We start from the raw sequence: 27,727 nt of genomic DNA, 5'->3' as shown, positions 1-27,727 counted from the left end.
AAAACAGCTACTTTTTTTTTTTTTAAGAGAATTCTTTTTAAGTCCCTCCTACTCTTCTTTCTTCCTAGACTGTCTCTTTCCCCCTCCCGCGGCCACCCCGAGCCCCATCCTGTCTGTCTCTCTCTCCTCTCCCTGCCTCTGTTCGTTCTTGGGCTTGGGCTCCTTCCCTCCTGGCTGTGGTCAGGTCCCAGCTGCTTTAGAAGGAAGAGCTAGAGGGCGAAATAGGCGGCCAGAGGACTGGACAGATCAAACCAGGGGCCTCGTGTCTCTCTCTCTCTCTCTCTCTCTCTCTCTCTCTCTCTCTCTTCTCTCACACACACACACACACACACACACACACACACACACACTCCCCACGTACACTGAGAACTCGGACTGGCTGAGCTGCTGCGATCTGTAAGAGCCGCGTGAGCGCCCTCGGGACCGACGGCCTCGCGCACCCAGCCCGGCGCACCGCCAGGGCGGCTCCAGCGCACATCCTCAGCGGTCGCTGGACCCGGTGTCTGGAACATCGAGAGGGGCTCCAGGGGAGACAGCGCGTGACAGCCCGGGTCCCCTCTCCAGGCGTCGGGGCCGAGCAGGCGGGCGCAGGGAAGGTCCGCGCGGCTGCAGAGCCCACCTGCCGGCCAGGGAGCGCGGCTCGCAGCGGCTTCCAGCTGTGCTGGGTCTGGTGTGTGTGGCCGCTCGCAGCTGGAGTGCAGCCCTCATCTCCGCGGCTCACCAGCCCTCGGAACCGTTCCCAGCGACCCGGAGAACCGCGCGACCTCGCCATGGCCCGGCCGCTCGGGCTGCTGTGTCTGTGCCTGGGCTGCTTCTGCCTGAGCTTGGCGCAGGGACAGAAACCAAGCCCGCATCTTCCCGAGCTCCGCAGAGCCCTGCATGGCGACCACACGACAGGTGGTGGCCCGAGTCCGGATCTGAAGCCGCACGACAAGGTGTCGGAACACATGCTGTGGCTGTACGACAGGTACAGCGGAGGCGGCAGAGTCCAGGCGATCCGGACGCCAGGCTCCAGGGATCAAGGCTCACAGTCCTCGCGTCCTCAGCCCCTGCGCGAAGGCAACACCGTCCGCAGCTTCCGAGCCCGAGCAGCAGGTGAGTGTAGAAGGGCCCCCTTCCAACCGCAGCGCCCCAATTTTACCCCCTGACCCTCCCTCCTCGTGGCTCCCTGATGATCCCGGGACCTTCCCCAGTCCTCCCAGCTGCCCTGCTGCCCCTCTGGCCCCTCCATCCCTTCATTTCTCCAGCTGCGTTCCGGATAAGCGCAGTTGGAGTCCCAAGTGAGAGGGGAAAGTGAAGAGAAGAGCAAAGGTTGGCCAGACGTACTGCGTGGAAAAGCAAATGGGGGAGACCGAGGCTCCATGCCCAGCGGAACCCCCCAGCCCTGGGTGCCCAAATTCCTCTATGGAAACTTTATGCCGTGAGTCCCAAACCTGTCAGTGGAAATTCCCTTGGGCGAGTTGGGCTTTGGCTGTTTATCTCCAAGCAGATGCCATTTTATGCCAACCCCAGGGCCCCAGAGGGAAAAGCACACTCAACAGTCGCTCCCCCAGATACACACTCTTAACTCTGCGCACCCGGTGTTGGTGTTACTGTCGGACACTTTCTCCTTGATAGTCCCCTGGTGGCAACACACAAACAAATTCAGGTGTGTGAATGTTCAGATGATTTAAAATCCGTCTGGGAATAGGGGCTGCATGCACCATCTGCGCTGGGAAGAATTGGGGATGGGGAAAGAGCCATCACTGGAGAATAAACACCTCTTGGAATCTCTGCTGAAAAATCTGCGCGTCCTGGTTTTTCAACACAGATTATTGAGACTGAAATTCATGGCTTCACAGGGTTTCTCCTAGTCCCTGTGGTGGTGAATAACATGCTAACGGCCTCTTTCCCTGTGCTAACAACATGAGGGAAAGTTTCCTGGACACACACACACACACACACACACACACACACACACACACACTTTATCTGCTTTGAGGATGCACCAGGCTTTTTGCCTCTGGTGTATTCATAATAAAGGGGAATGTGACTGTGAATCCTGTATTTCAGTGAACATTTGAGGAAAAATCAGTCAAGAATGTTCGAGGACTGAGACTGTGTCTCAGTGCTCTCTCAATTCTATCAAAATCACTAGAAAGAAATTTCTCCCAAACTTTACTAGTTGGGAATCCTGGGAAAAAGGAAAACTAAAATATCTATCAAGAAAAGTCCTTAGTTGACAATGTGAATACACTCTGGAGCTCGTAGGCATAATGACATTTACAATAAATGTTATGCTTTTGTGCAGGAGTCTAGTTAGAGGCTGAGCTGAACCAGATTTCACTTTCCTTCTAGATGCATAGGCAGAACCTGTAAAGAGCTGGCCTCCACTGAGGAAACAGAAACCTGTCCTACCTCATGCAAAGCATCCCAGCCACTTGAGGCTGTCCTGACAGCTGACCACACCAGTGACCTGTCTGTTTACTTTAGTGCACCTCTGAGGGCAGAGCTCAATGAAGGAGCAGTGTGGGGCTAGCAAAGTTTGGAAGAAGTTGATGGGTGAGGCAGGTGGCCATAATGACAATACTTAAATCATTCTGGCTTAGATATTCATTTATTTGGTTCTGTTCCTAGGAATAGTTGAGGTGCTCAAGTAGGTGAGAAATAGCATTTTTGTCTCAACAGGTTTCATTTTAGCATTTATCACCATGTTTGGAAGTAGATTTTGATTTTTGTTTCATTTGCACATATTGTATATCCTCTTGTTTTAGACTAGGTTGACTATGGTTAAGGATTTAATAACTCACATTATACACTTTGTGGCTTGTATTCATTCTACCCATTATAATTCCAGTGTCCATTATCAGCCTCGGTGTAGTCTTATACCATGATAAACTCTGTTACAGAGGGCAGAGTTTCCCTTGAATGATGGATTGTAGCTTGAAACATATATACAAGGTTGTGTGCCCTGATAAGAAAAGTAATCCCTTCAGCATCCTACAGACTGTCTTAATGACTTATTCATCATATGTAGACACTAGTTTTTGTGGAAGCTTAAGTGTCATGTTACCTCATTGGAGACTCCTGGAGAGGTGGTTCGTGCTGGACTCCTTCCAAGAGTGTTTAAGTTACTCAGTGAAAAGATTTTATTATAAGGCTGTTCTGCTGTAATAAGGCAAGACTATAGGAAGGTGCTACGGTTTTCTTGCATTGCTCTCTTTATCTGTATCCGTATTTCCAAACACACTTCACATGATGACCTGGGTTGATGTAGGTGAAGGATGTTGTTTCTGTTAATAAGTTAGATATGTTTTCCAGTCCAACATGTTTAAGCTTCACAACATATGGGTTTCTCTGAACCAAAGATGATACAGATTTTACAGATGGTCAGGTGCCTATGCTCTGTATGTATTGTGGCTGCTGATCTGGCAGACTCTCCAAGCTCTTATTCAGGGTGAGTTATAGCCTTAGAGAGCTTTTTTCTCCTTGGAACACACCTGATTAAAATTATTTATTGTTCTAAACCTAGAATATCTGAAATTCAGCTGCTGTGGTCTCCCTCTGATTACTTTCTACTTATACCATTACTTGATGGTGGATGGCATCTATCCTAAATACACGTTCTGCTAACCCCTTTTCTCTTCTCTCAACTTCAGGCAGTTGGTGTGCCAAAACCATAAATTTGGAATGCTTATTGTGTGTGTGTATGTGTGTGTGTGTGTGTGTGTCTGTGTGTGTGATATGTAAAGGTTTATGTAAAGATGTTTTCTCTTTTCTTTTATAAAAGGTAATTTTAAAAATTATTGATGGCAAAGAAGTCCAACCTGGTCAAAACACACCATCTGGAGGGATGTGAAATTAGCCTTTATTTTAATCTTGATTTAAGTTTTTCCTTGACTACTATGGAATGACATAATACTTGACATGAGGTTTTTCTGCTGTCTTGATCCATGACGATAGATAATTTATGCTCATTATTCCACAGCCACTTGATCTTACTTTTCTTAGTCTTAAGTGTGACTTCTTTAGGAAAAATCAATTGAAACACAGATGTTCTTATTAGAAAGCTATCACTATTTATGACTTACAACTCTAAAAAGATCATATTCCAATGGGTATCACCTTTAAGAAAATTACACATGTCCTCATGAATAAAAGAAAATACTGAAGTAATCTACACTCACAAGTGAATAATTTGACTCATTGGAGAAGGAAGGAGAGATTCTTTCTTAATAGAAACTAAAAACCTTTAAAAATAAAGATTTGTGATTGAACATGTTTCTGAAGTGCAAAGCTAACCTATCAGGCTGAAGGAAATCTGGTCTATGATTCAGACCTGAATGTTAATCATTTGAATAACTGCCATTGCCCTGAAGAATTACATGAAGTCGTGGGAAAGCACTATTTTTTTCATTGTGTTCAATCAAAAGAGAGTATAATGACTTTAATAAAGACACAGTTATCTTAAACATGCCAGGAACCAAGAAACAAGGCTTGAAACTACAGAGTCCTTGGATCGTATGATGTTTTTCTTTAAAGAACAATACCACATCTGGAGGAGAGAAGCTGGATGCACAGCTGCTTTGAATTATATACTACTTTGAATACATGATAGCCTTTAATGAAGTTTTAACTGTAATAGGCAAGACAGCTTTACAATCCTTGACATTTAAAAATCCATAATACCATGAATTCCTGATTATTCATGCTGGATGGAAAGGAGAAAGAGAATGAATTACATTAAAAAATTCAAATGTAGCTTTGTAGCATAGTTATACATACACAAAGATGCCAAGAGACCATGAAGGTCAATGTAAAAACACCCTAATCAGATAATTCATTCAAGCAGATAATTGACTCAATTTTATACATAAAATATGCATAATAAGTAATTAAAATGGTTACAAACATTACCAGAGCTGTAGAGGTTCACAAGTACTTGTTTCATTGGTACAAACACTTTTTAATTAAATCAAAACATGAATGACAAATCCGATTCTAAGTATTTTTGATTTATAGAATTTTGTATTTGGAAGAAGCACTGAAGAAAACAAATCCAACTTCTTCCTTTAAAGGAAGCAGAAATGGACACCATAGTATATTTGCCAAATTTTCAAACATACGGAACTGATTTCAAAGCGTGTTATTTCTAGTAGCCTGGTCTTATTTTCTAAAGTAAAATTTCACAAAAGATGCCTCTGGAAGGTATTTTATAAAATTGTGTACCATGGTCAAATGAGTTTGGGAAGACTGATCAGTCTTCTTCTGTGTGGAGCTTTTCATAGCCTTTAAGTGTTAATGGGTCCTCTTAAGGGGAACACATTTTCTCCTTTCTCCTCAAGAAGAGACCTGTGACCTTAAGATGTCTAGTTGGAGAAATACTGATTCAAAACCATCCCAATTTAGCAAAAAAGTGGTCACTCAAGACTCAGTGAATATCATAACTGAGAAAACTACCTGGTTTTCTCTTCCCAGTGGTACAGGCTCAGGATATGCATTGACATTGTTGCATTTTGGACATAGGTCCAATTGGCATTGTCTTGTCTTCCTATTTTTATGTCATAAACTTTTCTGACTATAATTGTAGAGGTGCTTTGTCTTTGCGTTTTGTTTTCCCCATTTCATATGAGTTCTCTTTCATTTTTTTCTTCTATATGATTGAAATTTATTGTTTGACAGCAGGCACAATGCTTTAAAAAGACAAGCTGCTTTATTTGTGGAAAATGCACCGGAGAGTGTATACATCACTTCGTTAATATTTTGCCATCATGATGAAAGACACAGTTACTCAAGACTTCTTTCAAGTCTTTTATTTAATCCCAGTATTTATCTTTCATAGATATAATGAAATCATACCTACCAGAAAGCCCAGTGACAGTCATTGAACAACCTGGCAAACATTTCCTATGATCTAGTCAGGATTTCTGTGCTACAACATCAGACAGGACTCTTATCTCCAAATTTTGATGATTTTCCCATTTGTTGAGTTTGTGAATCCTGGTAATTATTATCATGATATTTTTATTGTCATCACATGATCTCTGTTTGATTTTTTTCCTATGCCAAGCTTTGCTGAGTGAATTCTTATGGTTATATTATGAATTCTGCTATGAAAACAAGTCTTTAAAAATGTGTGTGTGTGTGTGTGTGTGTGTGTGTATTCATTTATCAGTGTTACATGTGTTCAGGTCCCTGCAGAGGCCAGAAGAATGTATCAGAACCCTTAGAACTAGGGTTATAGACCGTTGAGAGCCACCTGACATGACTGCTAAGAATCAAACCTGGATGCTCTGGAAGAGCAGCAAGCACTGTTAACCATTGAGCCATCCCTCTATCACCTTTTGTTTTGTTTTGTTTTTTGAGACAAGATCTTACTGTGTCTCTAAGGCTGGACTTGAACTAACTATGTATCTCATCCTGGCCTCAAACACATGGCAATCCTCCTACTGATATTATAGCAGTATACCACCACATCTGACCAAAAATAGAATTTTAAAATAGAAATAGTGACATGATACAAATTAAAAGACACAAGTATACCAGGATAATACCTACTTTGGACAAATGATAACAGTATAATCAAAGATTCCTCATCTATGGAATAGATTTAGCAATAGCTAAGTTGCTGTCATGTTCACATGTTAGTAGTGTTTCCATCTTGCCAAACTAATATAATGCAGCAATATATAAATTAGTCTGGTAACATAGTCATCAGGGACAGTATATACATAAATACGTATCTGTAGATATAAGCATATGTATGTACATACACACATATATGTGTGTGAGACGGGGTCTCTCTATATATCACAGACTGTTCTGGAACTAACTGGCTATGTTTCCAGGTTGGTCATAAACTTGGGATCGCCTGTCTCAACATTCTGTGTGTTAAGATACATTTGTTGGCACCCCACTCTGTGAGATATTTTTAAAGGCGGGGATTTCTTTTTATTTATCTAAAACAGCAGCATGTAGGCCATAGAGTGAAATGACCATAGCCCATTTATTGATTGACTGTTTCTGTCCTGACCCTGGTGGCTGAGCAGGGCAGGGTTGCAATGTTTTAGTAGAGAGATCCTGAAGTTAGTTTTATGGTATGGGGCATTGATCAGCACTGATATAACTGAGAAGCTTGTGATACATTCTCAAGTGAACACCAGACACTCTGAAGTAATCTGTGGAAGTGGAAAGTTGTGTTTTCATCTGCCCTGTGGGCACTTCTGACCTTGAGAAACACTGCTCTAAGCATGTGGCCCAAGAGCGAAATTTTACATGTGGTGCCAACACCAACTACAATCTAGAGTTTATATACTTTTTCTGGCCTCATCCAGCCCTTTCAGTGGCACCTCTGTGGACAAAGAGGATGACCACTTATATCATGGCAAGCCTTTCCTTTTGCTTAGGAAAGAACATTGTCTCTTAATGACAGGTTTCACCCTGAAGGAGGCCTCAAATCTAGATTGCTTGCTCGCCTCTCATAGCTGGTTAGGGTTTGGGACCTAACAGGTTTGCTAAAAGGAGAGAAACCCAAGCAAGGACTTCTGCAGCCAGTCTTTGGAGGGCACGGGCTCTATCTCATTTCATCCTCACAATATTAGGACCCACCAGTTTGCCATATGGTTTGAACTCAGTGAATATTTCAGTTGAATTGAATGTGATGTTTAAGAGATGAGCTAGGAAAATCTAGGGAAGCTATCAACCAGGCAGATATCTTTAAAATAAATTTGCTTTGAAATAATTTCCAGTAGGATATGTTATCATTAACAGATAAAATGAGACTACTATTCTGCTTCATAAAACAACTGCTTTTTAAATTCTTTTTCAAATGAACTAAAGGAAAATGGTGGAGAATACTTATATCCAAGAATGGCTTGAGGAAATTTGAATTTACATGAAATATTTTTCACTTTGGTGTTAAATAGGAAATATATTTGAACCTGGTAAGTTTAAGAATTGTTTATTTAACAAATTCAACAGATAGCCTTCAGGATATAGATGCTTCAGATGGTAGAAAGTTAGCACCAGGAACTAAAAATTCATAGGACATGAGCCTGCCCTCTGAGATGGGATCTAACAGTGTAGGAATGCTCCTAGGTGGTGGCTAAGGGCAGATAAATGATTAGTGAATACTTTGTTATTATAGGAAAACATACATTACCTCATCTTTGGGCATATTTTACTTTGGACGTAGAGAGTGGCTGGTTGGTGATCCCACAAAACTCAGCCATTTGACCAATACAAAATGCTGTGATTTGTGTTCTATTTTAGAACCTCTGTTTCAGAGTGAAAGGTTGTCTGGAGAAACTGCCACCTAACTTCCCAGCAGCAAATATTCCACCAGTGACTTCTGTGTGCCACCCTCTCCTCAGCTCCCCTGCCAGTTCTAGCAGCTCAATTTTGTTTGGAGAAAAAGTGGGGCAATGGGGAACTGTGCTTACTTACATATTTTTAGTATGACTGAAATGTTTTCCCTGCTTCCTGGGGATTTAACTAATCATCAAGATTTCATTTAGTCTATTTGCTTTAAAATCAGACTTTACATAGAAAGTTTTCCATTGTATGTTTTAATTCCCTTTGAAAACCTTCTGTGTGGGCCAGCATGAAGGTGAACGTCCCTTCATGCTCCTGGGATACCATCTCAGCTAGTCCAGGAAGAGAACTACTATATGGCAAACTGGTCCTGAAGCCAACCTGTTTCCAAGACCTTAAATTGGAGCCCACCCCTAAGCTCAGTCCTTGGCTGCACGAGGTGTGTAAGTTTTGTTTTCACATAAAAACAGAAACAAATCTTCTACCTTGATTTAATGATAAAACTCTTTAGAAAAACTGATGTAACATGCAACCTGAATTCTCTTGCAAACAGTTGCAAACTAGCCAGCTAACTTCTGTGCTCCCTCATTTTTGCATTTCTGTAATGAGTGTGCTGAACTAAATTAGCCTATTCATTTTTTTAAAAAGGCACTCACTGAGCTTGACTGAAGGGTCAAGTCCTACACTAAGGTCAGGAGACTGTACCACAAAACAGGGCCTAAAGTGTTCATGCTCTTAAGGGGGAGCAATAGTGCAATGAAATGATCACAGAGGCAAGGGAGTGAGTATGCAAAGTTAGCCTGCCTCCAGAGCCTTTGCTTTCAATGAAAAACAAATCTCAGCATTGGAAGACTAACTCCATGGGAAGCTTGCCTAGCATGCTCAAAGCTCTGGGTTCAATCCCCAGTACTGCGCATGCACACACACACACACACACACACACACACACACACACACACACACACTATAAAGGAGGAAAAGGCATTCCAGAGAGAGGGAATAGCAGATGCAAAGACCCACAAGTGTGTAAGACAGAGTGTAGTTTGTACAGAAATTCACCTGACTTCCAAGCCTTCTTTCAATTCTCAGATATTATGACTCAGAAAATTCCGAATGCAAGATTATAATACACTGACAAACTCTGAGCAAACTTAAATAGATTTGTTCCTGGTAAGGAAAACCAGCATACAGTATGGAAACAGCACCACCTATCGGCAGCTATATTTTTCTCAGACGAAAAAGTGCCCCCCCCCCCCCCTGAAAATAGCTGGAAACAAACCTACTGTGGCAATGGCAAGAGCTCTGAGAATTCTCTGGTCTGCCTTCCATAGCTTATGCTACAGTGTGGGGATTCTCATTAGTGGTCTTGACTTATGACTGGTTTCCTGAGTCCCACAGATGGCTCTGGGTTATACATCAGTTAGAGCTGTGACTTACAGTACCTGGATTCCCCCTCTATTCAGCTATCACTTTTAGATTTCAGTCTCACCTTTGACACCAGAAAGAAAACCCCTGATCTTCCTGCAGCCTTTTATGTAGTCTAGAACAATCCCTGAGGCTGGAGAGATGACTCAGTAGTTAAGAGCTCCTAATTTTGCAGAGAACCTGCGTTCAGTTTCTACCACTTACATCTATTAGGAGGCTTACAACCAATTATAACTCCAGCTCTACAGTATCCGACTTTTCTTAAAGAAAGAAAAAAATTCTCTTGTGGCTAAAAACCTTTTTCTTCATTCTCCAAGTCATATACTCTGACTTATTCAATTCAAACTTATGAGATAGTTTCCAAGCCCCTTGCTACTTCCTTACTTTCCTAGCTGCTCTTCTCTATATCAGTAGTTAAGAGAGCACCCAGAATTAAGCATGCTGCTGTAGGTATAACTGAGGTCAGTGTGGCATACAGTTAGCATTTACTAGTACTCAAATTCTACTTAGAGCTAAACATGCATAAGCTACTTGTTTTTGCTTTTTGTTTTTCGTTTTGGTCTTTTTGAGACAGCGTCTCCCTGTAGCCTCAAACTGACCTGGAACTAACTAAAGCTGCTTTTGTAAACTAATAAAGTTTACTTCTTATACATTTTTTTTCAAACAAGGTCTCACTTGGTTGCCCCCAGCTGGTTAGAATTTGTCATGTAGACCAGGCTGGCCTCCATCTTACAGAAATCTGTCTGCCTCTGCCTCCTGAGTGCTCGGATTAAAGGCGCGTGCTGCCATGCCAGATTATATGCTTAAAGCATTTTATTAACAGTTAGAAAGTCTGCATCAGCTTTAAACTATTCAAATACATAATTATTTGCAGAGTTTTAGAGTAAAAAAGTGAATATTAAAGCGTTTTTCATTCACTGATATGTAAACCTAGAGACTTGTATAATTATTTGAAGGCTAGACATGGTGCTTTTCCACCTGTAATTATAAGAAGACTAAGGCAGAATTTCTGTGAGTTCGGTGCCAACCTGGGTTACATAGTGAGTTCCATGCCAGCCTCAGCAAAAATTTGAGGCTATCTCAAAAAAAAAAAAAACAATTTGGAAAGTTAAATTTAAATTCTAGTTTTCCACATCCTCTCGAGTGCTAGGTATTGCTGGTAGGTCACCCTCTCGATTTCAGCTGTTCTGTGAGTGTGTAGCAGTATCTCACTGAAGCTTCCATTTTACTTTCTCTAATGATTAATGATGATTAACACATTTTTGGTATTCTAATTGTGTTTTAAGAATTTTTAAACCAAAGTCAGCTTTTAGGCAGGTGACTGAAATTATCTCTTTTTTTAAAATTTATTTTTATTTTATGTGTATGCGTGTATGGCCTGCATGTAGGTAAGTGCACCCGTGTCGTGCAATGCCTGCAGAGGGCAGAAGAGGCTGTCTGATCCCCTGGAACTGGAGTTACGGACAGTTGTTAGCTGCCATGTGGGTGCTGGAATTCGAACCTGGGTCTTCTGCAAGAACAGTCAGTGTTCTTAACCGCTGAGCCATCTCTCCAGCCCCTGGAAAGTTAAATTTATATAAAACCTAAACATTGAAAACATCTGAAAGTAGTTGATTAGGTATTGTCATATATTTCTACTAGTAGTAAAGTGTTTATCATATTTTTTATTTTTCAACATTTTCGTACATGTGTATAATAAATCTTAGCCCTTTTCACCCTTTCCTACCCTGTTTCATCCCTCCTCCTCCTTCCACTGGATCCCTTCTTCTTCCTAACAAGTCCTCTTCCTATTTTCATGTCTTTTTTGTGTGTGACCCACTGAGGTGAATTAAAGTTGATTTCCTAAGCGTTGGTGGGAGATAATTTACTGGAGCACTGGCAACTTATCAATGGTTACACCACTGAAGAAAGTGACACCCCTTCCACCAGAAGCCATTAACTGTCACTATTCCTGGAGAAGGGGTGTCATGGGCTCTTCCCCCTTCCATGATGCAACACTGAGGGGCCCAGTCTTGTATAGGGCTTGTGCTGCTATCCACAACTGCAGTAAGTTCATGAGTGTAACAGCCATGTCATGTTCAGGAGGTGGTTGTTTGCTTTGTTTTTTTTACAATACACCTCCCCATCTCCTGGACCTTCCATTCCTTCCACCTCTTCCATGATAGTCTCTGATCATTGCAGGAGGTGCTATGGATCCATTTAGGGCAGGGCACCCCATCATCCCTTATTCTTGACTCTTTGACCAGTTATGAGTCTCTGCATTAACTGCTGCTTGATGCAACAAGAAACTTCTTTGATCAAGGCTAAGAGCAGCACAAACCAATTTATATGAACATGAGTATTTAGAAGGCAGTTTAACTACGTGGCCATTCAGCTGAACAATAGTAGTGGGGTTTGCCCTAGAGCTTAAGCTCTCTCCTGCCACCAGCTCTTGCCGGGTTTACAGCAGCAGGTGTACATTCCTTCCTATAGAACAGAACTCAAATCCAATCAGAAAGCAGCTGACCACCCCATAGCATCCATGCCACTATTGCAGCAGTGGACATGTCTTGCCAGGCTGGTCATTATCATAGCTCTCAAGGTTCACAGCCAGGGAAGATAGATGATAACCTTTCTCCCCATCAGCCTGCATAGTAACTTCAGTACCGTAAAAGCCAGCCGTCAGGGAGGAAACATCCGTGATTTTTTCCATGTCCTTGCGACCAAAGTGTGTGGCATTAGCAATACAGTTTTACCAACAAGTTCTAGTGAATAACCAAGAACAATGGCAGTAGCTTGTATTGTTCTGAGGATCTCTGGAACTTCCCTGATACATAGGGAGGTATCTCACACCTGGCACTGTCATATTAGTTTAACAAACTATGGCTTCTGGGAGGAGCATTAGCCTCCCTGTGTAGGGTGCTACCATTCAAATTCTTTTTTAATTACATGTTTAATAAGCTTATGAAATAGTAAGTTTCCATGTGACTTTTTCATACATCCTGAGTGTTGGTTATCTCACCTCCACTCCCTTGTATCCTCCCGTAGTTATATCCATCCTAATTATTGCTATAGACATGTTTGTTCAACTCCATGAAATCCTTTAGTATATGCATATAATGTATTCATGTTTGTATGCAGTCTTTGAGGTTCAATAAGTATTGTATACACACAATATGGTCAATTGGAAGTTAAGTGGCTATACACTACCATCTCCAACAGTGCAATTCTAACTAGGTGACATTTAGTGCATGTTTTCTGTGTTCCGTGGGCTTTACCTGAGTTTTCCCAATGAATCCTCACAGCAGTTCTGTAGTTGATACTACTAGGTTTGTTGTATGGGTAAGAAGACTGGTACTTTAAGAGCTTAGGTGTGAGCCTGAGATCTGCTGTTAGTTACATCAGACCTTGATCCTGGTTACAGGGCTTTGACTTAAAGATAACACACTGCACTGAAACTAGAGTGATGTGAGAAGGCAGCGTGGCAGATTCTGAGATAAAGACATTGAAGATTAGAGATGGGGAGGGGGTAAATAACAGCACGTCACAAGTTAACAATGGAGACACTTGAAAGAAGAAAGCATTTGAGATGGAATGCTGGGAAAGGAACAAGATGAGTTTACCACGTGGGACACTGATGCCCTGTTCTTGGAGTTAATTTATTCCTTGCCAGGGTATTTGTGTGGCAACCATTTGATTGCCATGTATTTAGAACAGATTGAATTCTTCTTGCATTTTAAAAGCCCATCTGCTATGTAGAGTTTGGGTAAAAGTATATGCTGTGGTGACTGGGCTGAATTAAGGCCAGAGCCTCCGAACAACCCTGATGCCATGGCTTTGTTATAAAGGTCTGTAAGATATTATCCTGGTGTCATGGATTATAGAAATGTGCACAAATGGCAGTTTCCTTCTTTTGCTTCACACAATGTTAAAAATGAGTAAAATATGTTTCCCATCGCACTTCCCCTGTGCTTGGGGACTCAGTGAACTCATTTTTAAGTTTTCACATCTTTATAAAAATGTTTTGTTTTTACTAAAACATGTTTTTGATCAAGAACATAATTCCACGATTGCGTGTGTGTTTCTGAAATAGGTATGTATATGGAACAAGTGCATGGAGGCATGCTCAGGCTCCAGGCCAGACCCCAGGACAAGGACTCTTCAGCTCCAATCTCAGCCTAGCCCAAACTCAATAGATGATCTCAAGAGAGGGAGAAGCTTCTGCATTACTGATCAGTTTTCTTTTCTTTCTGTCTCTTGTTTATAAGTTGGAAGAACTAGAAATAGGAACAGTTCCAATCATTTTTTGTTCAACTGTATAGAAATTTAACTTTTAAATTCAGAGAATGCTAAAATTCATACAAACTGCACAATAGAATTTTCTAAATATTTTTGAAGGAGTGGCTCAGTTTTTCAAATACATTATCTGAATATTAAGATATATTGTGTTGTGTACCCAATCCATATTTTGTGAATAGTGTAAAAGGAGCTATGTAATTTCTACAACACTGCTAATATAGGCACTTATCATAATAGTACTTTATATGTAGGAAACACTAGGTTCTTGAACATTGCACATATCTCATTTCATTCTGATGACACAGGAGATAAAGACTATAGCCACAGGCCAATTCTGGTGAGTCCCAACAAATTGGGTCTGGCCACTTACCCAAACAACTCAAGTGGGAAAGTAATAGTGGTCAGGCAGGAAAGAAATTTCATCAATATGGCAACATCAGAGAGAAGGAGATCAGATATCTCAGCTCATCTTCAGGGTGAATAGAGGAAGGCTGAATAGAGGAAGAACCAGGGCAGGGTGTGAGAGGTATGCATATGTAGGCAATCCTGGACGAGCTATGGTCTGATTTTCTTTCAGGTCAGGTTCTGCAAAGTGACTTTGCCTGAGTCCTTATCACTTGACTAGTGTGGTTCCCACAAGATGATTTTCTCATGGGGTACTCTAGGGGCAGTCTCAGTTTCTCTTATGGGGTGATTTTCCCTATCACGTGGTAATCTCATCATAAGGTGAATTTGTCCATGTAGCGCCCCTGTTCCTGGACTCCAAAATAACTGGAGGTCTGGGATGATGACTGGCGACCTGCTGGCCTCTTTTGGAGTAAGGGTCTAGAATAGGGCATTGTAAAATTTGGCTGTAAAATACTTTCATTGTTCTTATCTCCATGTCTTCAGCCTTGGAGGGAGATGAGATAGGTTCAGAGAATTTAGGGCTAATCAACATGTATCACCAGTTTTCAGACAGATGTTCCTTTATCAAATAACATATTTGATTTAAACAGGGATCTTAAGAAAAGGCAAGCGATACAAAAGAAGGCAGATATGGCCAGGCTTTAATCCTGTTTTTAGTTGCCTTGTGACCCAATGGGGAGCCAGTATTCTTTATTCAAAGCACTTTCTAAGTAGCTGTTGTAATAATCTCTCCATTTTATGAATGAGAACATTAGCTTGTCCATAATTACAATGTTAATAAGTGACTGAGTCATTAATTAAATCCAGTTCTAATTCTAAACTCTCTGCTTGTAACAGAAAACTACATAAACATGCCTCAGATAAGAGGCTGCTGCAGATGGTGCTGAGTTTGTAGGCATCGGCCTTGGTATTCTCCAGAGCTCTCGCATCCTCCTCCCCCAACACACTAAATTTACTACTATGGTGTAATTTACCACATTTATGGTGCTTCAGTAAAGGAAAGAACAAATTAGTAAAAAGTGGCTGATCTTTGCTACAATCTTGGTTTGCTTTTTAAGCTTATTCCTGTTGGCTGTTTTTCCCCCCAACAGAAACCCTCAAAAGCAAGAAGCTACATAAGTTTGTTTTGTATTCTTTTTCTTTTTAGCATTTTATTTCATTTTATTGAGAATGTCATATGTGAGTAGTGTATTTATACCATTTCCACCCCTTCTTCTCCCCCTCCAACTCTTCCCACACTGCCTCCTCGGTGGTTCTTTAATTATTATTGTTACATGTATATGCATGTAACAGACATTCACACACACACACACACACACACACACACACATTCTACTAAATGCATTGAGTGGGGCTAGTATGTACGTATATTTAGGACTTGGGAATCTATCAGGGAGCTCATCCATGGAGAACTCATTCTCTCTCAGAGGCTATTAATTGCCTGTAGTTCTTCTTCTACAAGTAGGACCTTGTGAAATTTCCCCTATCCACACTGGCATGTCACCTGCTATTGCCATTTTGGAGGTCTTGTTTAGGCAAGCATACTGTAGAGATTTCATGGGTGCAGCATCCCTGTGATGTCTAGAAGACACCATCTAGCTGGAGGCATCCTGGTCTTCTTGCTCTGCCAATCACTCTGGCCCCTCTTCCTCAATATTCCCCAAGCCTTAGGTGCAGGGTTCCTTTTCTAAGCTGAAGTGAAACTCACATAACATGAAATTAACTGTTTGAATTTTTATTTATTTATTTTTATTTTATATTTATGCGTGTATTGCCTGCATGTGTCTTAAGTGAGCCTGTGCCACAAAATGCCCATAGAAGCCATCAGATTCCCTAGAGCCAGGGAGGAGGTACATGACCATATGGAAACAGAGGCCTATAAGTTCCTGGGAACCTGCTCATATAATTCTGTGGCAATGGTGTCAGCATACACAAAACCATGCAAACTCAGGCAGACAGTAACCCAGCATAGAACTGTGAAAATGAACAGCAGACTCCAGTCTTATCTAAAGGAATGTTGGCAACTGATTGCTGCTAGATGAAGAAGAGCTGATTTACCTAAAGCAAGGGACTCTAGATAGGCTGGTTAGACTCAGTAGATGAACTTGCACTGGGGAATGGCTGGGGGCACTGACAACACAGTGGATAGTAACAGGGATGACAGAGTATATGGGCTCCAGTGGGAGGGGGTTGTGGAAGGGTACCAGTGGGGATGGAGGTATAAAGTGGGAGGGGGTTGTAGAAGGGTACCAGTGGGGATGGAGGTATAAAGATGGTTAAGACTGTTTGAGATGTTCTGTATGGAATACACAAAAGAATTTAAAAATTAAAAAAATTAAATTGCCAGAAAAAAGATAAAAAATAATAGAGAATATGAAGGTATGATTGGAGAGGAAGGGGGACCTGAATATGATCAAATTGCATTGTATACAATTCTAAAATCAATAAAAAATATTGTTAAAAAGAACCTTCTTTGATGACTTCTCTGCGAATAGAAGCATAAGTATTTAGAATATAATAAGAAATTCCATTGTTCTAGAAAGTGCAGAAGTATGTTCTTCTCTAGGATCCATGACCTCTCCCACCATGTGTGCTTGGCTATGCTTACAGGACCATATGTGGATTCCCTCCTGTTGAGCAGACCTCAAGTCCAATCATACAACTTTTTGATTGCTCCCAAGATAAAAGAGCCACTACTGCATCAATAGAGATATTTTGCTGGGCTGGTCGTTGTATTTCACAGGCTTTCTAACTGTATATAGCCTTTGGTTTTTCTCTCTTGGCAGCTTTCATACTACCTCCTGAACTATGAGAACTAGCATTCAGTGAGGAAGCTTCCAGATCAGTTCCAACTACTCTAAGTTTCAACTCAATTGTGCTAAGCCGTGTGTACACAGTATGTGGTGTCTTCAGCAATAGCATCTTACCTTCAAGTTTTGGAAGGCAATTAAAGATGAAGGCAATAGCCCATTGTATTTTTTCATTTACTGAATGTGTTATGTATGGATACATTGTCAAATCTAAGATCATGAATATTTGGCCCATGTTTCCTTCTTCTAAGAATTTTATGGTTTTCTTGTTATGTTTATTTTATGATTTATTTTGAACTGATTTTTAAAATATGATACAAGGAAGAGGATCCTGTTCATATCTATTTACTCTTTTATTTTATTTTCTAGGAACCCTTCAAAGCAAGGGATTGCACATTTTTAATCTGACTTCGCTAACCAAGTCTGAAAACATTTTGTCAGCCACGCTGTATTTCTGCATTGGAGAGTTAGTGAACATAAGTCTGAGCTGCCCAGTGTCCCCGGGATGCTCCCATCATACTCAGCTGCACATCCAGATAGATCTCTCTGCATGGATCCTCAAATCCAACCAAAACCAAAGTCAGCTTCTAGGCCATCTGTCAGTAGAAGTGGTCAAATCTCATCGAGACATTATGTCCTGGCTGTCAGAAGACATCACTCAGCTCTTAAAGAAGGCCAAGAAAAATGAGGAGTTTCTCATAGGTTTTAACATTACATCCAGTGCACACCAGCTGTCCAAGAAGGTGTTACTTTCTCCAGAGCCTTATATCTTGGTATATGCCAACGATGCTGCCATTTCTGAGCCAGAAAGTGTGGTATCGAGCTTACAGCGACACCGAGATTTCCCATCAGGAACGGTACCCAAACTGGATAGCCACATCAGAGCAACACTCTCTGTTGAAAGAAGGAAAAAGCGTTCTACTGGGATCTTGTTGCCTCTACAGAACAATGAACTGCCTGGGGCAGAGTACCAGTACAAGGAAGATGGTGTGTGGGAGGAGAGGAAACCTTACAAGACCCTTCAAACTCAGTCCCCAGAGAAGAGCAAGAACAAGAAGAAGCAGAGAAAAGGGTCCCCCCAGAAGAGCCAGACACTCCAGTTTGATGAACAGACGCTGAAGAAGGCAAGACGAAAGCAATGGATTGAGCCTCGAAATTGTGCCAGGAGATACCTTAAAGTGGACTTTGCTGATATTGGCTGGAGTGAATGGATTATCTCCCCCAAGTCATTTGATGCTTACTATTGCTCCGGAGCATGCCAGTTCCCCATGCCAAAGGTAGCCATTGTTCTTTACCTGTTCTCACTTTCCATTTTCTGAGTTGAAAGGTATGCTAAGTGTGTGTTTTCATTTACAAAGCTTATTTGGATCCTTATATACAATGCCCTAAACTATAACATAATGAACAATATGGTTATGCTTGGGTTTTCACTGATGGTTTTCAAATATGAGGTAAAAAGACATGGAAAATTTATGTGTACAATATGCATTTTGTGTTGCTTCCAAAGATGATGTAGATCCAGCGTGGTCACATCTATCCACAGTAAACAAGCCCCAGGTGGCAGAAGCTGATCTCTGAGGGGTAGTAAAGGAATGAGTGAATATTATAGAACCGAAGAGGAAGGGTTAATGGGATCAATATCCTGATATAGAGCATTTCTGGGTAAATAGTTTCTCGTGAGCTTACTTGTCCCAGTAGAGGTCAGAATCAAGGTTTGGCTGGGTACACTGGCCTCATGAAATCCACCTTATCTCATTTCCTTGCCTGATAAACATCAGAAAAAAAGAGAAAGGGATGAATAAAAAAGATGAGGAGGAGGAGGCACAACAGTGTGTAATGCCTCTGCACACATCTTCCAAGGCCCATTTCATGCTGTCAGAAATTACCTTTGTCTAGTCCAAACTTGGTAAGGACTGTATTTCATCGTATCATATTTTCAGAAGTCTCTCCAACTCCCACCTCCATCCTGTAAAGCAAGTCCAAATGACAGCTCTTTGAACTTGAAGTATTAATATTTCATCCTATACATTTAGCCGCCATCCTGCACCCAGTTAAGCTCATTGCTGTGCTTCCATTCTCATCTTGCAATAGTTCAAATCTCCATCATATACTTAGGAAGGATTGAAGGGACAGAATCTAGAAGAATGGAAAATGTTTTTTAAAAAATAAAAGTTTAATCGGTTTTCGCTGTTTTATAATGGAGAAAAAAAAGATCCTGACCAGTTTCTCCTTATAAGTCTTTATCTTAGCATTTTTATGTTCTAGTCCTTTGGGTAACACATACATAGAGAGAAAGCGCAGGCTGCACAAGGCCAGGTTAGCCCAAGGGCTAACAAGTGGACTGGCATCCCATTTTTCTTGTCAGAAAGATACACTTTGTACATTTTCTATGAACTTGTCTTTCCCAGGATTTTTGATAATTTCCAGTTTTATGACTCCAAATGAGGATTATATGCACAGAATTACATCAAGAGTTTTATCTAAAGATTTACAAAGGGCATTTCACTGATCAACCAAAATTTGTTCAAGTGGGATGACATTTAAAAAACCAGGCCTCTTCAGGTATGATGGCACATGCCTTTAATCCCAGTGCTTGGGAGGTTCTTTGTGAGATCTAGGCCAGTCTGGTCTACGTAGTGAGTTCCAGGTCAACTGGGACTACAGAGAGACTCTATCTGAAAGCAAAAACAAAACCAAGACAATAAATGTGAAAGCAAAGATGTGTCCTTATCAGTTTGACTTGCTTTGTGACACTGAGAGGCAAGGATGTCATCACAATCTGTTTTTAAGTCCAGAGTTACTGCTTTTAGGTGGCCTTACGGTGTTTCCAAGTAATGCCACTCATTCTCATAAGCTCTCCTTTCTTTTGGGTAGCAAGGAGAAGTTTTTCAGTACCCCCCTGACTGCAACTTCAGGCCAAGAACCACCCAAGAATAGATATACAATCAGTTTGGCTTTCATCCCAAAACTGGAGCATCCGTTCCATCTCCATCTCTAGAATTGCTCCCAACTCAATCCCCTCATCTTAATTCTGTTCATGTCCCCTGTCTATAAACCCACTATTGCTTTAAAAGAACTTCATCCTGGTTCCTAGTACTCTACGCTATCATAATTTTAAAACTGACGTGGAATAAATTAAGAATGACAGAGACAAATCCAAGGAAAAAATTATATTAGTGCAGTGGTATAATTAAATATACCTCATAGCAGGGCTTTTTAAGCCTTAATGTGTCTGTAAAAGGCTTGGAGTCTCAATACACAGACACCGATGCAGTGTTGTGAAATGAAGGCTAAGACACCACACGTGTCTCAAATTCTGTGGAGATCTTCACGCTACCCACGCAAAAGTGCTTTTAGGAATAGCAACATTGACAATCAGTCCCTTTTAACTTGAATCTTGGTTCCACCACTGACTGAGCAGCAATGACTTTTTGGATAAACTACTCAAACTCTCTACATGTTAGTTTTATCTTTGAAGTGGCTAACTTGGTGAATAATAAAAATACTAGTACCTGAATATTAGAAACAGTGAGAATATGAGATAGTAGAGCAACTTGCATGGAGTTGGGCACTCAGTAAATATTTGCTATTGTCATAACTAACAGCCATCGAGGAAGATGGAGGCGAGTTGAAAAGCCAATGCTGGAGTCTACAGAGACACTATGTAGGGAAAGGTAGCATCTCAATGAAAGTCGTGAGGCAAGGAAGGTTTCGTAAATCTTTTTAGTACATTTTCAAACATCAGAAAATTGAAAATAGGATTCTCCCTCTGGGTTCAACAGCCTGTGAGCTCTTCCAGGAAGTTCTTATGGGGAGTAACAGAATCAGAAGAGGATTTGTTGCTGCGGCTGGGCTGATCATAATATTTGTCAAAACTTGGAATGGCATTAGAGCTCCAGGGAGACATAACAAGGCTAAGCGTGGAGGGTTTTTTCTTTTGTTTTGTTTTGTTTTTGTTTGTTTTTTTTTTTCCTCTGAGGTTGATATTTCCTTTTGCCAAGTTGAGAGTGGAAGTTTGGCATCACTTTGCATGGATCTGCTTAACTTTTAAAGTGTTCTGGAGTTCCCTTTAAGCTCTTTAGGCTTTGTATCTTCCATGTGGTACAGTAACAAAAACGGATGGGAAATATGATGTAAAAGGAAGACGTAGTTAACAAGCACCACTGTTAGAACAGTGTCTGGTATGGCAACCAAAATGAAATATTAAATACAAGTATATTATGACCAGTAGAGGAGAACAAAGGTCCCTCATCCGGTCAGTGCAGCACATGTGGAATAGTCAAAGTGCCAAATAAGTCTCAGAATTTAGATATACATTCTGCCTTAGAGAAAGTTCTCCCAAGTCAGCCTTTCTCCCCCCAACTCCTTATTTTTTAAAATTTGGCCTGGGTGAAAGCCTACTCTATATGGCAGGGCTCTTCGTCTGCAAAAGTCGACAACCTGCTCTGTAATTCAGAACAGCTGTGTTCTGTCTTTCCCAAATTCCAGGCTTTGCCCTTTCACTGATTCCAATTAGATAGTTTCTGGGCCATCACACCCATGTGGGCTGGACTGAAAGAGTGTGGAGCAAAACCTCATGGCCCAGGTCAGGAATGAAGGCTCATAGCGGATGACATACTTTCCCCTGCTAATGCATTTGTAATCAAATTCAACTTGAGGACATCACACACAACTTGGCAGGTGCAGGCCTGACCACTGTAGATTTCATTCACAGACACAACAGTTTGGATTTTCCTGATTTCTAGCTCTTATAGCCAATTTGTTCTCCCAGAGAGAGACTCTTGGAATTATGCCGTGAGATGAAAAATACCCAGATAGCCTGAGCCAAGTTCTATGCCTCTGCTTCCCTCACCACCTTAGCAGAGATGGAAACCAGAAATTTCAAATGAAAATGATTGAGCCATTGTTCCTGAAAGAGATCCAAGAAACCAACAAGGATTAGAGGAATGAAGTTATTTCTGCAAGGAATCGAGCAAAAGTTAGGAATAGCAAGGCCATAGAGTTAGGCAACAAATAATTGAAATACTTTTGAACCGAGTATCCCATGTAAAGAAACTCACATTTAATGAGTTCAATTTTGGACTTTCAATGAATTTCTTTTATTTTCTGGTTCTAATCCTGTTTCTCTCAGTCATAAAGATGAACACTATAAACATTAAATCTTGGCATATTTAGGCCAAATTGTACCTGAAGATGCATTTCACCATCACTGAGGAGTGACAGATGAGGGAAAGAGTGCAGATTTGAACTTTTGATTGATTTCAATTTTAAGATCAGAAAAGAGAATCCTAAGAAAGTTGACCTGAACTCAAAAACAAAAACACCTGGACTACTGACATACTTCGCACCAGCAGATAACAACATGGATCATTTGTGCATGATGTAATAATTTCTGGTAATGGCAGCTTGGTCACAGGATTCCACTGTGAGAAGAAAGGGGGTACTCCCTAGTCATCTGATAAGAAACACCACTCCAGAATCGAGGGTTTGGGCCTGAATCCATGGAGCCCACTGGAGATGACTCACATACTGTTTCTGAACCCATCATAGCTGAATTAGAGTTTTTTTTTTAAAAAAAATGGGAATTTTTTCAAGGAAACAGTCATGAATAGTTTCCACAGCTGTACCATGTAGTTTGCACAGAACCTTTTATTTTTATTGATAGGAATTATTTCACATAAATGAGTAAAATAAAAGATATACTATTTCTTATGAGTGTTTCATCCATTTAACACATAAGTTTTCAGTGTCTAGATACACTATTCTAGGTCCTGAGGACACAATGTATAGGACTGTTTATTGGTCTAGAGCTCATCATATTCAAATATTAAACATTACCAATAAGAAGCTAATGTCAGAAAATCTGGTTTAACATTCATTTGATGCTTTAATGACAAGATGTTTGAAAGATTGAATCTTCAGAATAGCTTTAAAAAATAGGAAAAAAGTGGGTGGTGGCAAATATTCATTTCGGAAATCACCAGTATTATTGAATTAGCAAGCAGTAGCTATTGACTTCTGTTTGTATAAAGTACACAAATTTTGTGGGGTCTTTTGTTTCTTTTGAGCATGTGTTAATTATATGGAGTCATAGGTCTTTTTGTGACAACTTCATACATGTATATATCCTGCTTTGACCCCTGTCTTTAATAATCTCCCTTCTATAAAGTGCACATTTATAATGCAGAACAAACAACATGGAGAAAGAGTAGCCTGGACTTTTCAACATAAGAGGAGATAACTTGCTCTACAAAACCAATTAAATCTCATTAACTATTTAATTAAGTAATTAAAACTAAGGTTAGCTGTTCATTTAAACACATATTTAGGTCTCTAGAGTAAAACCGGTTGTATGTCATTAAGATTAACTTTTTACATTTATTTCACAAAAACTGAAGTGTAATGTACAGATTTTTTTTTCACCGAAACTGAAAGGATAATACAAATCACGTTTCCCTTTTTTCTGCCAAAAATCATCCTTTCTTTTTTTTTTTTCACAGTTCAGTAGCTTTTTGAATTACTTTCTCTTCCCTTGGCTTCCATGTATCCTCAGCATTTCAACTTATCCCAGTTTTCCAAGCTGGTGCTCTTTAGGATTTTGAAACTTAAGTCTCAACTCATGTGTCCAGAAATATTTGAGCCCTAAGAAACGTGGAAGTTCATGGTTGGAGTCATATTCTTGATCTCTGTCAAGTTATCCTCTCCCTCCGCACTTTTTTGGTTTGTTCATTTGGGGCTTTTTGCTGTCGTTTACTTTTATTTTATGTGTATGACTATTTTGCTTATAAGTGTATCCGTGTCATGCAATACCCACCAAGGTAGAAGAGGGAGTCGGATCCCCTGAATCTAGAGTAATGGATGGTTGTTAGCTGCCATGTGGATGTTGGAAACTGAACCCTGGTCCTCTGAAAAAGCAGTCAGTGCTCTTAATTGCCCAGACATCTCTCCAGACCCTGATTTTGTTTCTTTAATACAGTTTCATATATCTCAGGACGGCCTTGAATTCTTTTTTCTTTGCTTGTACCTCTCAAGTGCCAGGACTGCAGGTGTATACCACCATGCCTAGCTTTGGGGGTGGGGAGTACGGCAGGGTACTGGGGATCAAACCTGGTATCAAATGTGAAAGGAAAATTTGTGTTAGTGAAACACAACCTCAGTCCTCAAATTTCTGTTTCTAAATGTGTTTAAAACAGAACAGTCGGGTTCACCCACCTCAGAAAAGGCACCAGGGAGAACTGATGCTCGAAAGTGTGGCATCTCTTTTGGATTTCTTCTGACCATTCTGGAAATATCCCAGGCTTGGGATTGTGACTCTCCCTTCAACGTTTTTAGGTGGAGAAGAGCTCTATGTGGCTGAATAAAACTCATCCCATTTCACATTTTCTCAGGGAAGAGATTTAACCCAGGCTTCCTTGATCATAGGTTATCACCCATGTGACAACCTTAGACTCACTAATTTATTCCCAGAGGACATGATCCACCCACCCTTCGACTACAACTCTACCCACTTGATTAGAAGGCTATGGAGCAACAGTGACCTCTGGTGGTCAATGACGTGGTCTTGTCAATGTCAGTTTATACCCCTCAGAGCTGAGTAATTAATTGCATATTGTTGTAATAGTCATTTATAATTCAGCCTTTTGGCAACTCATAAATAAATAAACATTCCTCTTCCCCACCTAGTTTTATTTTAATGGTAATGCATACATTTTACCATATAATTGGAGATAGTCATCTCTACCAGTTTGTTTATTAGAATTCTGTAAAGATTCATACAGGGTCTAGAACAATTATTCATTTACAATTAAAAACATTGAGAATATATTAACTCCATGACTGGGGACTAAGTTGATTCTAATTAAATGATTCCTGCTCACTGAACTGAATTCAAAACTTCACTCTGCTGCTGACCAGCTACTTGACTTCAGACATGTGATTTAAGCTTTCTGAGTCTCTGCAAGATGCAAGCAGTTGGTTGTGAAGAAAATTCCTGGAAGACAGTGAACACTTTACAGGTGATACATCTTTGAATGTATAGGAGTTTGGGTAAAATGTTCAATGATTCAGGACCTTATCAAAGAAATTTGTTGTGTGTGAAGAGAACTAAGGAAAACACTTCCACCTAACATGTTGCTCTTATTTCTCTTTCCAGTCTTTGAAGCCATCAAACCATGCTACCATCCAGAGTATAGTGAGAGCTGTGGGGGTCGTCCCTGGGATTCCTGAGCCTTGCTGTGTACCAGAAAAGATGTCCTCACTCAGCATCTTATTCTTTGATGAAAATAAGAATGTAGTGCTTAAAGTCTACCCTAACATGACAGTAGAGTCTTGTGCTTGCAGATAACCTGGCAAAGAACACACTCGAATGCTTAATTCAATCATTAGTTGGTTTTTATGGACTTTGTTTTGCACTGTCAATGCATTTTGTCCCAAAAGATGTTTTATAGCCTAAAGAGGATGAACAAATTGATTGAAGATTTCCACCAAACAGAACTGGACTGTATTTTCTTCTGAATGTAACTAAAAGTGAGATTTTGGTAAATGTGGACATTTATTTCATTTTTTTTAATCACACGAGAAAAATTATCACGCAAACTGTTTTGAGAACTGTTAGAGAACACATCGACTTATTTTTGTAAGGGACTTTAAAACTAGGTGGGAAATAACAGCAATAATTTCTCATTTATCTCTACTCATCTAAGGGCTGAGGGAAAGCAGAGAGGAACTTCCCATTTCTGATTAGGTTTCTGACCTTAGATTCCCGAGCAACCCAGCGACTGCTAAATAAGTCACTCAGCTATGATGTTTGTCTTTAAAGTTTGTGACTTGTTTTCCCTTGATTTTCTTCCACAATCATCATGAGAGTTGAGTGTGTGCTAAGTGTTTGTGTGTATGTGTGCCATGCGCCTATACTCTTTGTGAGAAAGTTCCCTTAATATTCTATGACTCAGTCTACATGGGATTCTTTTATTGTTGTTTTTGTTCAGTTTCATGTTCCAGCAAGCAGCAACCACTTAGGTGAATTTTACTAAAGATGATCGAACAGTGAATGCATAGTGGTGCTTGACCCAGCCATTTAATTGAAAGTACAGTGTTTTTTGTTTCAATGGTTCCTTGGAAAGGGAAGCAGGGACTCACATTTTTGAAAACCCAGATGCAGTTTTCCTTCTGTGCTTCTTTTTGGGCAGGTATTTTCATTTGCTCTAAGCTAAATTCAAAAGAATTTCCTGAGTTCCTGAATCTTTACTTTTCTTTTAAATTATGCCCATTCTTCCTGTCAATAAGTATCCATCCCTAAAGCTGGTGGGAAACCAGGGAGCTCTTTCAACCATCACTTTAATCACAATCTTGTGTTGAACATCATTCTTCAACCACGCCTATGTCCAGGCCCTTCATGTAGATCAGGATGCTGGCCTAAGTCATGGAAACTATGCTTTGTCAAAGCTTGTTAAAAATTTATCCACCAGGAAAGAGAGCCAAATATAGATGCTAGCTTATTTTTGCCCGGTTCCATTTGTCATAGATATCTCCTCTTATTATTTGCCCTTAAAATTGTTTAATAACCTTTCACTCACAAACTGGCAGTTGGCTCGGTGGGTAAAAGCACTTGCTGCTGAGCCTGAAGACCTGAATTGGAACCCCAGAACTCACATGGTGGAAGGAAGAAGCAACTCCAACAAGTTTTCTTCTTTTCTCCTCCTATAAACAGGATAAATAAATGGAAGAAAAATTTTACTCCCTATATTTGCTTAAGGAATAGAAGTGACTTCAGGCCATAATGGTTGGTGCTGTTGTCCCTATGGACAGTCCTCATTTTGTTCAGTCTTAGCTGATGGTTAGAAATTGCTAAGCCATTTCAGAAGCTCTGCAACATCAGAAGACATGGAGTTTATTCTGCCTCTGCCTATAGCTGTCTAGCCATCTATTAAACATTGATCGAACACCTTCTTTTTGAAAGGTACTGTGTCCTTCTTCATTAAAACAAGAGTCTGATCATTTGAGCTAGATGTGCTGAGAGGTTTTGGTTTCTAAGATGAGCTATTTCATGCATATCTTCCTTGAAGGGTTGTTAATGATAGATATGAAAATATCTTTGTTCATGAGCCAAATGGAGTGACAGTATACACCTCAATATTTGTAAATGAGCATGGAATTCTCTCCTTATTTAATGGTGGCTACTAAACAACATGGCCATGAAAAGAAATTCCACTTTGAAAGTACAGCAATTTGGTGTGGATATGTGTTAACACTGAATGAGACACAATGGGTCTAAGAAGGTAATTAAATGCTAGACCCTAACTGACTTGGTTTATTCTAGTTCAGTTTTCATTCTGGTAGCATAAAGTTGCAAAAATTCAAACTCAGATGGGGAGGTGAAATTACCTTTAAATGCATTTTGTGACAAATTTGAAAGTTAAATTATATGGCAGAAGCAGAGCATTATAAACTCATATGTCTTTCATCAAAGAAAATTTCTTGAAGATTTGATGAACTTCTTCATTTTGCTCTTTCCA

At 40.4% G+C, this 27,727-nt stretch overlaps 1 protein-coding gene across 1 annotated transcript; it reads left to right on the top strand.

Annotated features, from left to right (window-relative positions):
• Positions 1-693: 693 nt before the first annotated feature.
• On the top strand, positions 694-25,592 carry Bmp3 (bone morphogenetic protein 3). The gene is made up of 3 exons (XM_008835387.2): positions 694-1,095; positions 17,583-18,490; positions 25,366-25,592. The coding sequence occupies exons 1-3, from the start codon at positions 771-773 to the stop codon at positions 25,555-25,557; spliced, it is 1,425 nt and encodes a 474-aa protein (XP_008833609.1). The 5' UTR covers positions 694-770; the 3' UTR covers positions 25,558-25,592.
• Positions 25,593-27,727: the final 2,135 nt, after the last annotated feature.

The sequence above is a fragment of the Nannospalax galili genome, unplaced genomic scaffold, assembly GCF_000622305.1.
Source record: "Nannospalax galili isolate Female #2095 unplaced genomic scaffold, S.galili_v1.0 scaffold277, whole genome shotgun sequence".
Lineage (NCBI taxonomy): Eukaryota > Metazoa > Chordata > Mammalia > Rodentia > Spalacidae > Nannospalax > Nannospalax galili.
Note: the sequence above shows the minus strand (reverse complement) of the source record. Positions and strands in the feature narration are given on the sequence as shown.